The sequence below is a fragment of the Camelus ferus genome, chromosome 1 (assembly GCF_009834535.1).
Source record: "Camelus ferus isolate YT-003-E chromosome 1, BCGSAC_Cfer_1.0, whole genome shotgun sequence".
NCBI lineage: Eukaryota > Metazoa > Chordata > Mammalia > Artiodactyla > Camelidae > Camelus > Camelus ferus.
Window position 1 is genome coordinate 58,098,246 of NC_045696.1, and position 13,283 is coordinate 58,111,528.

A 13,283-nucleotide genomic window follows, 5' to 3' on the forward strand; every position below is an offset into this window, starting at 1 on the left:
TTTTGTTGACTTCCTAACACTTATGACAGCTGGCCAGTACTTGTTAGACTCCCTTGTCTGACTTCTCCACTAGATTGTGAGCCCCCTGAGGAGAGGTGACCAGGGCTGTCTGACTCTCTAGCCCTAGCAGAGTACCTGAAAAACAGGTGTTTGTGGAATGAATAAATAATCACCCACATTTTACAGTTATTTTCTGTCTCTTGAACACATATTCACCTTGCTAACTCCCACCACTGGCAGAGGATGGCGCACACCACAAAGCTTGAATCTAGTTTGCACACTTATCTACCCTCAACTTTGGCACTTCATTTTTTATTGCTTTGGGAATTTCACCTCAGGAATTTTTTTCTTGGGCAAATATAGGTCTGGTGGGTATGGTCCTGGGTTCCTCAGTTATCCTAGGCCAATAATGCCCAAGTCTAAACAATTCTCCTAGCACACAGCGGCTGACAACAGCCACCTGGGACAGCCTCACAGAGAACTCAGCGAGCTCCCTCAGGGTCTGCAACATCAGAAGAGGAGCGTCCCAGACCGCAGTGTGCATCGGGGTTGGCCCTGGTTTCTGGACTAAATGGAATATCCATTCAAAATGAGGACATACTGATTTTGGAGGTCCACTTAACCACATACCTGGGTTTGACTACTTCGTTATATTTTTTAGTGTAATCACTGAGTGTTAACACAACAAAACATGCTGTTTATTATAAATTACTTCCTTTAAAATTCTCCTTTATATTATAGGTGAGGCACTTTTAACAATTTCTAAAAATTACGTAAGTAGGTAATTATGTCATCTACACACTGTATGTCAGAATGCAGGGAATGTAGCTCAGAGAGAGCTGAGAACCACTGCCATGCCACATCTACTTGAATCAGGAAATACTGGTTTGATAATTGTGATATGCTAACAAAGGAGGGAGACTCAAAAAGTACAAGACATAAACATCTCTATTATTAAGAACTTTACAATCTAGTTGAAGACATCAACCTGAAATAACAGCATAAATAAATAAATCAACCCCCCAAATGCCAGAAGACAATTTCTATCATGATCACACAAATGTACAATAAATTAAGAGGTCAAAAGTGGTAGCATTTGGCTTTTGTCCTTCTCTTGATCCTTCAACAAGGAATGATGCATCAGTACTTAATAGGAGATCTGAGCTTTGTTTTTTCCCTTCCTCTGCTTCAATGAGAAGTACAGCAGATTGCCAATCTATCAACCAGGAAATAAAATGACTGTCCATCATCCTGCCCCAGGCATCTGTCCATAGGGCTTCCCCTTGAAATTGCCAGACCTATGGCTGCCTAAGAACTGCTCTTCTCTCTAAGGTCAAAAGCCTCCCTCCCCTGCTGGCAAGGGCATTCTTAGCCATGCACTAAGGATGGTGGTACAGACTCATCCTTGGAACCTTCCCTTTAATGCTACAGTTCTCTCCAGCCCCTATACTTGCTGCATGCAGAGATCCTGGAATAGCTGTACTTTCCTTTTAAATTGTAAAACTGCTTCAATTTTTCATATCTTTTCATGTGCAGGGTGTGGCAGAAACTGCTTATCTTTCTTAATATCTCATTCTTAATTTTACTCAAGGAGATAGTGTGCCCAGCGAGGAGAGAAGACCATTTTCCAGCCTCTCATGCAGTTAAGTGGGGCTATGAGACTAAATTCTAACCATTAAGCAGAAGTTGTTGAGTGGGACTTCTGGGGAGAATTCCTTAAAAGAGAGGCAGAGAGCTGGGAGTCCACTTTTGTCCTTCCTTCCCCCTTTCTGAAATAAATGTGATGGCTCTCCTGGAACACAAGATGGCTTTGAAGATGGAAGCCATATGCTAAAGACAGAACAGAAAGACAGGTAGAAGCTGGGTTCTTTGGTGTGACAAAGCCTCCATTCCAGCCCTGGCTAGCGTACCTCCAAACTTGCCTGATGTCAGGAAAAAAGTCACCATTATGTGTCTAGTTAGGCAACTTCTATTCTGGAATTTGTTATAAGCAACTAAGCCTGACCCAAACTGATCTAGGAGGGTAATCCATGGAATCCTGTCTCTTCCCAATAATCTTATTCTGTTAGAGCACTTATCTCAGGTTTGCAGCTAAGCTGGTCCTAAACCCTACACCAGGGAAACGTATTCCCAAAGAAATATGCCGTAAGACACTTTGGGGTAGCAGTAGGGAGAGTTCCATGGTATAATTCTTTGAGTATATTATAAATTTAGTAGGCTTCTCCAGACTGGCCTGGACAACTAACCACCAAGATCTGCAGTTTCTCCAGGAAAAAAAAATGGTCTGAGTCCAAGCAACTAATATACAGATAAAATGTATAGAACACAAGCAATGAAAGTGATAAAAGACAGCAGAAGAGTAACAGAGCCAAAAGGTCTGGATAATCAACACTTTAATTAAAGAATAAGGCCATGGTTATTATTGAAGTGTTAATAGAGGGCTGCAATATTCTGATTTAGTAGTCCATTAGATACTCTAGTGGCTGGGGTAATTCTAGAAGAAACTAGTATCACATCTTACCCTAGTACTCAAAGGAATGAACCAGGAATTCAGTCCTGCTTTTTCATCCTCCTCTGCATCCAACCCTAACCATTTCCTATCAGCCCTGATTCCTAGCCTCTTCCCCAACAGATTCTGTGAAGTTTATTTGCAGTTTAAAGAAATCTAAGAAAAATGGGATGGAAACAACACATTGCAGTGTTTCAAGATAAAATGAAATATGGCACAGCTTCTGTAAAGAATGAGTATTATAAGCAAAATTCATCAGGTACTCATAGTTGAAAACTGGCTGGCCAATGAAAATGAACTTGGTTTATAACACAAAACTAGGACGGGCACTTTATTTTCCTCTTTCCCTTGGATGGCCCTGCCTTGTCATGGTGTCCTGAACATAATATACAACTTATAAATAACAATGGTTTTATTGCTTTTGTACACAGAGTGATCACATTTCCCAAATAAAAAACCAGGACACAAAGGATGACAAAGCACTTTGTGCCACTTGTGAAGATAAGAGTTAGTTCGGGAGATACGGCTTAAATGCCAACATAAAGAAATATTTAGAAATGATTATTTTTTTCTACTGTCGAGCTTCCTTTTAAAATTAACTTTATTGAGGTAAAATTTATATACAATAAAATGCATCCATTTTAGATTACAGTTCAACAAGACAAATGTATATACTGTTGTAATCACCACCATGATCAAGATATAGAATACTTCTCTACTACCCGCAAAAGTCCCTCTTATTCCTGTGCAGTCAGCCTGCCTCTACCCTCAGCCCCAAGAAACCACTGATCTACCTTCTGTTATCCCAATATTTTGAAAATAGAATCCTTTAGGTACACATAACAGCAATGAGAATCAGTGTTTTTAATTGCTTAATTAAAAATATCTCCAACATTTTAAATAAAAGAATCTAAAAATCTGGCTGTAATTTAAAAACTTCAAGAAAATGTATATGCTACAATGTTCTTGATTATCCATAATATTCTAAAACTTTTACAATCATTTAAATGATAACATAATGTCAGAAGAAGTACTAAACTCTAAGAGCACATTTTATATTCTTCTATCTTAAAGCTTGGTTCTACATTCAACTTTACAGTCCCATGGAAGCCAAGTGTTTTATTCATGCTGGCATCCCGGGACCTAACACAGCGCAATAAATGGTCAAAAATTGCTGAGTTACTGATCTAGGTAACTAGATCTAATTTTATGCCGAACTTGAGTAGCTCCTAAACCTGTTCCAATTAACAAGTTAAATAATGGTTGCAGAATTAAGCACTGTTTTAACAGTCCTATGCAAGTAACTCAATCTTCCACAATTTAACAGTTTTAACAACTAAAGAAAAATTGGTAAAATGTTAATAATATAGAATAGTGGCTTAAGTCCACCGTGTAAACCAATTACCAAAAAAATAATTCATTCTTCAATTGTTTAGTTCTAAAAGATGATGTATTTTGAGTTGGAGTGTTCTTAGGGGCCAGATTCAGTATGAGTTAGGGTAAGCTCTAGGCTCTGAGAACACCCCAATTCAAAACTATTTGTTTTTTCACCCAGGCATGCTGTTTGGGTGACTTGTGGTCATGGTTAATTTGAGTCTATGTGTCATATTAAAAGCTGTCTCATTCTATTTATTCTCCATGTCTAGATCACAAATATAGGAAAACTGCATAGACATAATTCTGTAATGAACTTACAGCTGAATGAAGAAAAAAAAACAGAAATAGAACTTTAAAACAATATAACTACCATGTAAAACTTAAAAAGGATAAATACATCAATTTAAATCTCAAACAGCTGATTAAATGAACATTATAAATTAGCAAGTATTTAAGGTTCTTTTTCCCTTGGGGAAATTAACTTAGATAACATAAACAGAAAAGAGGTAGTTAACTCTAACCCCAGATAGGCTTGGATAAATACCCAAGTTCTTACAGTTCATTCTGCCTCATCAGAAAGTATCACTGGCCATCAAACCCCCTTAAACATTACTAAACCACCCGGCTCAATTTCAACATACTCTCATAACTATGCTATAGAGCCCAAGACAGGCTGGAACTCAACTTGCATGTGCTGCATTTTGGAGTTCTGTGTCCTGGTGACTTAACAAGCCTGCCGACTCTCAGTAGTCAATCTGAATCACAACAGAAAATAGCATCTACCTGGAAAATGTTCTGGGGCAAATCCCTTCTGCTATATGTTGATTCTTAATAGCCTCAATTACAGTGATACTGTAATGGAAAAGAACAAATCTGACTCTATCTGTATTAGATCTGTTCCTTTAGCTTTAACCACTGTGCCTTGTTTTCTAGGCTTATGTCCTGCTAGCTCTGCACTCATGTAAAGATAACAAGTTGCAGAATAGAGAATAACATTTGTTTTGTTGGAGGTTTTGTAGCAGCACCATGAGCTGGCCCACCTGGACAGCTACAGGAACAAAGAATTCCTACACCAAGAAGTTTGCAACAACCAACCACACCCCCTCCCCTTTTTTGTATAAAAGGAGCCTGTATTCTGATTGGGGGAAGACAGTTCACTAAGACATTAGTCTGCCATCCTCTCGGTCTGCCAGCTTTCTGAATAAAGTCACTATTCCTTGCCCCAACACCTCATCTTCCGATTTACTGGCCTGCTATGCGGTGAGCAGAACAAGCCTGCACTCGATAATAATACTGATGTTTATAAAAGGTAGCACCTGTGATTCTTACCAAACGAGTCAGAGATCAAGAAATTGTATGGTACTGGCACAAATTGCAAGGTAGAGAATGAAATGTCCCAAATATATGCTTTACTCAGATCAGTCAACAATATGATGTATAGCCAAAAAAATGATGAGACTATCTTGTTTGCCATCCATGAAAGTCAGTTAAGTGTCAAAATCATAATTTTTGGCCGCCTTTACAGCTAGATATTTCCCAATCATACCAATATATTTACCAGTGTATTTGTCAGTATATATACATATTATATATTTATCCACTGAATGAATTAAATTTGTGGAAGAAAAGAGTTGGTAGATAGAAGTATTTTTAAAAAATTTTTTGGTAGATAGAAATTTTAAGTAGGGGGAGGGTATAGCTCAGTGGCAGGGTGCATGCCTAGCATGCACGAGGTCCTCGGTTTCAATCCCCAGCACTGCCATCAAAAAAATAAATAAGTAAACTTTATTAAAAAAAAAAAAAGAAATTTTTAAGTAAAAACTTAGAAAACTAGTAGAAGGCTGAAGAAAGCTAAGAATTTATCAAGACTGACAAATGCTACGACTGATCAACTAGAAGCCACAGAAACTCTGACAAAGGTGAAGTTGGGGTTTAAGTTAAAACACTGTCTGAAGGGCCCTAAAGACCAAAGAAATAGCAAAACAAGAAGTCGTAAGACTAGGGGAAAAATACACTTATGCAATCATTCAAATACTCGTTATGTGTTCAGCACTATGTTAGCAGTTTGGGGGAACAAAAATTATAAAACACAGTCTCTGTTCCCAAAGAGCTCACAATGTTGTCAGAGAAACAAAACACTAGCATTCTACATCGTGCATCATCTAAATAACGATCCAAATGAAACACACAGGAATGAAGGCAAGTGATGGATGGATATGTGCACCAGTGGCTGTGAAGGCTTCACGGCCAAGCACGGGCCTGAGCTGGGCCCCAAGAAGCAGAATCTTAACAGGCAGACGCTGAGAAGAGCACGAGCACAGCCGGAGCACAAGAAAGCGCGGCGGCCCAGCGCTCCACGAGGGGAGGAGACCGCGACTCACATGGAGGAGACCGGCTGTCAGTCATGCTGGGGTGAGTTTTAACTGCTATTCTTATACGATTTAGTCATGAAATGCTTGTGAATACAAGCAACATATTTCAACATTTAACCTGGGGCGTGACTTGAAATGTATTTTCATGAAAAAAGCTGTTTTAGAATTAGAGGAGTCAGAACTAGAGGAATAGAGAGTAATTTCAGTGGTGATGATGTAGACAGGAGGCTCTCAAAGTGGTCCATAGACCCTGTGGGGGGTCCCTGAGACCCTTTCAGAGGATCTGTGAGGTTGAAATTATTTTCATAATACTACTAAGATGTTATTTTCCTATTTCACTGTGTTGTCACTGCGTTGTCACTGTGCTGACATTTGCATTGATAGCACAAAACAACAGTGAGTAAAACTGTTGGTGTCAAGCTGTGGAACCAAAGCACATTAGTAGCACTGCATTCTTCAAAAAAAAAAAAACAAACCCAAAACAACTTTATTGAGGTATAACTGATGTACAATAAACACCATATATTTAAAGTGTACAATTTGATGAATTTTTACATATGTACACATCTGAGAACCCATCACTATGATCAAGATGACAAACATTTTGATCATGTCCAAAAGTTTCCCCATGACCCTTTGTAACCTCCCTCTACCCTCCTCATTCTCAGACAACCACCAATCTATTTTCTGTCACTACAAATTTGTTTGCAAGTTCTACAATTTTATGTAAGTGTAATCAAATAGCAAGTACTCCTTTTTCAGGCTAACACTAACCAAAGACAAACTAAACTAAGTGAACTTCAGACAAAGTAGACACCAGAACAAGGAAGAATTCAGGAAAGAAGGGATCATCTCATCTTGATAAAATGTCAATCCATTAGGAGGACATGATGATCCTAAATGTACATGAACCCAAACTGTTACTAGTTTCAAAATACACAAAACAAAAACTGGCCAACCTAAAGTGCAAAAGAATCAAACATACAATTATAGTTGAGAAATTTCAATACCTATCTCTATATAATGGATAGAACAAGTGTACAGAAAATCAGTAGGATACAGGAGACGAACAATCAGCTTGACTTAAGTGACATAAAATACAGCAGCAACAGAATACACATTATTTTCAAAGGTACCTGAGAGATTTATCAAGCTTGACTATATTCCGGGCCATAAAACAATAAATTTAAAAGGACAAAAATCATACAAAGTATGTTCTTCAACCACAAGAGAATTAAATTAGAAATCAGTAACAGAAAGATAGCTGGAAAATCCCCCAGTATTTACAAACTAAACATTACACTTGTAAATAATCCATAAGTCAAAGAACAAATCACAAGGGAAATTAGAAAATATTCTGAACAGAATAAAAATAATCTTGGAAATTTGTATCTTGAAACATATGAGCTTGAAAGCTTCCTAAAACTTAAAAGACCTTGCTGATGAGAATGATAATGATACTAACAATTGTCACTTTTTAAAAAAATGAAGTATACAAAAATGTGTCAACATTTGGAAGATTTATGTAACTTAGTAAACCAATATTTTTCCAAATGGCCAATGAAAGTCATTCCAAAAGGTCCATTCCATGCAAAATGAACCAATGAGTTGTATCATAAGAGTATGAAGAGTTTATTGATTATAGGTTCAGATTCTATACTGCAACAAACAAATCTTTAAGAGACTATTTGTTGGTGGTAGAAACTACTTAAATTTGGTAGAGTATAAAAAAAAATCCAGTTACTTAAAAAGGTTGCCAAATGCTCCTCTGTTTTTCAGCTAGCTGCACATTGTGTGAAGCAAGATGTTCTTCATATACTTCAAACCAACAAATTGCAACAGATTGAAGCAGATAGAAGAAACCAGCTGTCTTCTATTAAGCCAGACATTGAAGAGATAAGAATGTAAAACAATGTTACTACTCTCACAACATTGAAAAAAATTTTGAATATAATTATTTTCCAAAAAGTCATTTATGTTCACAATGAGTTTCTTTTATTTTTAATATATTAAATATTTAAAAATTTTACCAGTTTTCATGTTTAACTGCCCACCATTTTATGACAGATGGAAGAAAGCTTGAAACAATAAGTAGTAAGACAGCGACTGAATGAATTATAGTGGTAAAAATAAAACAACTTAGGTACCTTGATGTAAGAAGACGTGGTGCTCAGACAATTTTGAGATAAAAAATGATATAATCTTAATGAACTTGGTTGTTCATAACAGCTGTGTCTGTTCTAATCCAGAGAATTAACCACCATGATGTGAACTGACAGAAAACTCATTCAACAAAAAATATCAGATTTTAGAAGGGCTCAATTAGAATTCCTGCACATTACCAAAAGGCTGCCTTTTATATCCACACTTAATGAATAGGACACATGTCTGCACAGTGCTGTCATCCCTGGGCTGAGACAGAACAACTGATGGGGTTGGGTTAGAGATTCATCCAAGGCAGAGTGAGCAGATTCAGCACAGATGGAAGTCCTTCATCCTAGCTGTGGGGTCCTCACAGAGCAGAATGTATCCAGACCCTCTGCAGGCACACAGCTTAGCACTGTTAAAGCTTAGGGGGCAGACTGCTTAGGTTACTCTTTTCTTAGTTGTATAATTTCAGAAAAGGTTTACTTAACCTCTTTGTGCCTCATTTTTCTTAAAATAGGGATAATCATTAAGTCATAGGGCTATTGCGAGGATTATAAAGGTAAAGCACTTAGAAAAGCACCATGTATAAGTAGTTGATAAATATTACTATTCACAATGTTTCACCTAAAACATGGAGTAAAAAAGCACTAGTCTAATCTACAGGGTGGGTTGGGGTATGAGAAATATAATAAAATACTCTATGAGTAAACTGTGATATCTAAAAGGTTCAGGGTTAAAGATCCATAAAGTAATCACAATTAAGATTATTTAAAAATTCCCTCAAAATTATCATTTCCTCAAAATTATCATTTAAAGATAAATAAACAGTAGATTTGGTATAGGCTTTGGATTCAAAAAGCATCTACTGCATATTTTCAGAACCAGAGCATTTCTTTCATGGTTGTGAGGGAAAAAAATATCTTCAAGTAACAATTATGAGACAAGTGATGTTTTTCCTCTTTTAACAAAAAGAAAAATTTAAGTAAACATTAAAAATATTTTAATAAAGGGGGGTAGGTATAGCTTAATGGTATAATGCATGCTTAGCACGCACCAGATCCTGGGTTCAACCCCAGTACCTCCATTAAACAAAAAAAATTAATAAAGTAAAGTCACAAAGTATGGACAGCTGTTATTATGAAAACTCTGAAAATACCAGCATCTAAACCTTGACTCAAAGTGAAAAAGAAAAATAGAAGCTGAACAGAAAATGAATCAAGAGTCCAATGACTATCAGCCTGTGTGAGAGCCAAGTCCATAGTGAGGTGCCCAGCGGGAGAGGAGTTGGGGGATCGGCCTGCTGTAATGGCAAAGTGCTTTTCTCCACAGAGGGTCAGAGGCAGGATGAATGACCCTGCAGCCCTGACCTGATTGTGGGCAAGGCAGAGCCATTCAAACGGCTTCCTGGGACTACTTCCATTCCCGGCCCATGCCTAAGACACATGGAAACCAGAGCAGGGAGTTTGCAAAATCACCCCACAAAATGAAGTGGCAGTTTGAGGTAGGAAACACTTTGAAAAGAGGATATGGTAGCCTGCAAACTGCTGTCAGTTACGTTAAGACACTGGCAAAGAACTTCCGTGTTCCGCAAGCAGCCCCCTACTCCCGCAGGACTGCTACAGTCAAATACTGGGAGCCCAGCACTCTCTGTTCCGGGGGCATAAACCTGTACTGAACCCCCCAGAGCAGGGAGAGGCGGCAGGAGCAGCCGGGAAGGCTTCTAGGAGTCTAGGAACTTTTTCATGAAGTCAGCTTTGTACCTCCGTCTGCCTCATGGACAGAAAAAGAGCTCAGATTTAGGTCAGGAGAAAATGAAGCTGTACACACAACCTATGTGTCTGATATACTCCAGATCAGCTCAGGCGCTGTTGAAAGGCAAAGGAGAGAGTGTGTAGGAAGTTTGGTGAGTAGGGAAATAATGAGAAGGCTGCTTATCCTTGTGAGCTGAACATTACACTTTCTAGGAGTAAACCTTTGGGCTTGAGTGGAAAGGATACTCAAGACTCAGGGTGACTACAGTTTTTCTTCCTTCTTTTTTCCTTTTTTTTTTTTTTTTTTTTGGTGACTACTTCTAAGAGGAAAAGAGTGAGGAAAAAGGTACTAGGGAGATTCTAATTTGTGATCTTTTCTTAAGAACAAGTTATTACCATGATTAAAAGGAATGTATTGACTTACCTGGAAAACATCTGTCTTGTCTTCAAATAGATTGACAAAATACTTATAGTCAGCATAAGCCCAGAATTTGGAATGATCATAGTCTCTAAATGGTCCAGAAATACTAGACTGGTCACAGTTCCAGGTCAGAAACTCTTCAAGTGTTGCTTCTACATAACTACATGTGGTTTCAAACTGAGGAACTGCAATGTAAGAGAACCCAGCTTTAAATGTATACTGAACATAGTTTCCAAGTATCATTTTTTAAATGAAGATAATTTCAACCAGTAAATGTTAACTATTACTTAACACTAATTAGAAATTAATTATGTACTTGCTAGATAATTAGAACCATTTACAACATAATACTCAAGATTAAATACAAAAATAAAAAACACAGTTTTAACCTTAAGATTAAAAACTACCCTTACTATAGCCTGATGCAATAATCCAGTGGAACACTTTAGTTTATAAATTCTCTAAGACTTTTTCAGGGGTCTGTGATGTCTCAACTATTTCATAATAATACTATGACAGTATTAGCCTTTTTCATGCTATTCTCTCACAAGAGTACAGTGGAGTTTTCCAGAGGGTACATGACATGTGTTGATGTCACTGCTCTGATGGCTAATGGAATATGTGCTTATGTTCTCATATTTTTAAATGTCTGTAAACAAAGAGTGTTGCTCACCAACCATTTCTACAAGGCTTAGATTGTAACCCACTGCAGTCACTGCATTCTGAGAGGAAATTAAGAAAACAGAGGATGAAGCTGGATGAAACAGGATGAAGCACTCTCTGCCTCAGAGAGAAAATTTTTTTAAACTTTTTTTTATTGATTTATAATCATTTTACAATGTTTCAGAGAGAAGAAATTAAGATGATAACAGGATGCTCTGTGCTTTGGACAAACAGGCCTCTTAGACAGTTAGATGTGTATCTCTGGAAGAATATCAGCAACCCCAGATTCTTGCATCTTTCCAAAGAAAAGCACTAAAATCAGTAACTCGAGATATCTGTTATTTGTGACTAGCAGTAATCTTTTACCAAGATGTATGCTTTATTGCACATATTTCCTAGCCAGAAATCACATATACACTGGCTTCTTCCTTACTCTTTTGGAGCAGTTATCTCAGAGCTCCTAAGAGGTTGTCTCCTGGGCTATAGTCCTCATTAAGACCCCGAATAAAACTTAAACTCACTGCTCTCATGCTGAGCGCTTTTCTTTAAGTAGACATGTCCCAGTTTTAGTTTCTAACATAGGTTAGCACCACTAGATATAACCCACGTCAACAAAAGCTCATTGAGGTACTCGAATAGTTTTTAAGTGTAAAAGAATCCTGAGACCAAAATGTTTGAGAACCACTTCTTCAAATTTAAAAAAAAAGCAACAACAAAAATCTGTCTTTTGAAAATTTCAATTTTGTACTGCACATTTATTATACAAAGCTCCTCAGAATCATTAAGTGGATGATGGCAATTTAAAGTCTGTTCATTTATTCACGAATTCATTTATTTCAGAATCATTTATTAAGTACCTAATTTGTAACTAACATTGTGCTCAGGCTTGTGAAAACATAAAAGAAATAGATAATACTCTTGAATTTAGAATATATTTAGACAAAGATAAAGCTTTTAATCAGAATAGCAGGGAAGTTGAGGCATTATATAACCAGATGTAAATTTTTGTATCACAGACACATAGGAAAAGGTAAAGACCACCAGAGATGAGGGTTGATTAAGAAAGCTTGGAGAAGAGTCTGCTGTCTGTCCATAGTGGTTTGTTATGTGTTATTATGGGTATGACTCATTTATACAAGAACTATTCTTCTAAATAGTGATGAAATGAAGTTTTTTAACTAAAAAAAAATTGGGGGGGTGGAGGAGGTTATTAGGTTTACCTATTTATTTTTAGAGGAGGTATTGGGGATTGAACCCAGGACTTTGTGTATGCTATGCATATGCTCTACCACTTGAGCTATACCCTCCCCCAAAATGAACTTTTTCCTTTGCAATTAGCAGAATACTGTAAATGCACATTGGGATGTTAATATTCAAGAAATCTGATTACGATCTCTTTTGTAAAGCATGAAATCAAGAGTAGATATAGGTCTAACACATGTAAGTCAGCACATGACACACAGCAGATGCTCAGTAAAAGGCACTATTTATTGGTAGTACTTATTATTCGTTCTTATATTTACCTGAGGCACTTTAAAAGTTAGCTGAATTAGTAGCACGAGGAGCTGGGTATTCAAACTCTTCCTTCGATAGCTTTTATCTTTTCCTTTCATTTCTGCCTGAACTGTTTAGGATTATCCCAATCACCTTTCCCTCTCCTCTATCCTAAAACCTCAGAAAGGCAGAGAAGTAAGAGAGGCGAGGGTGTATGTCACCCTTAATTCATCTACTTCATCAACTTGTCACTTGACTTTGAGAAGTAGGAAAACTTTATTAGGGTACATTTATCTAAAAGATTAAAATCTGAGTATTTAAGAACTATTAAAATTTGGTATTTTTTGAGAAGCATTTAGAACAATGGCTGGCACATAGTACCCCATCAATATCCATAAGTTCTTAATATCATTATCATCAAGAATTTACCAAAACAGCATAGGAATACGTATTTTCTTAACAAAACAAAAACCCATTTAGCAAGAAAGATGCATGGTGCTGGGAAATACGAGTCATTTCCAAATCATTTCAGTAAGCTGCAGTGTGAG

At 37.2% G+C, this 13,283-nt stretch overlaps 1 protein-coding gene across 1 annotated transcript in view; it reads right to left on the reverse strand.

Moving 5' to 3' along the window:
- The window catches only part of HSPBAP1 (HSPB1 associated protein 1), a 47,782-nt gene that overhangs the window by 17,541 nt on the left and 16,958 nt on the right, over positions 1–13,283 (reverse strand). The window contains exon 5 of the mRNA XM_006189857.3: positions 10,582–10,763. Within this exon, the coding sequence (XP_006189919.2) occupies positions 10,582–10,763 (182 nt within the window). The remainder of the gene's footprint in view (positions 1–10,581; positions 10,764–13,283) is intronic.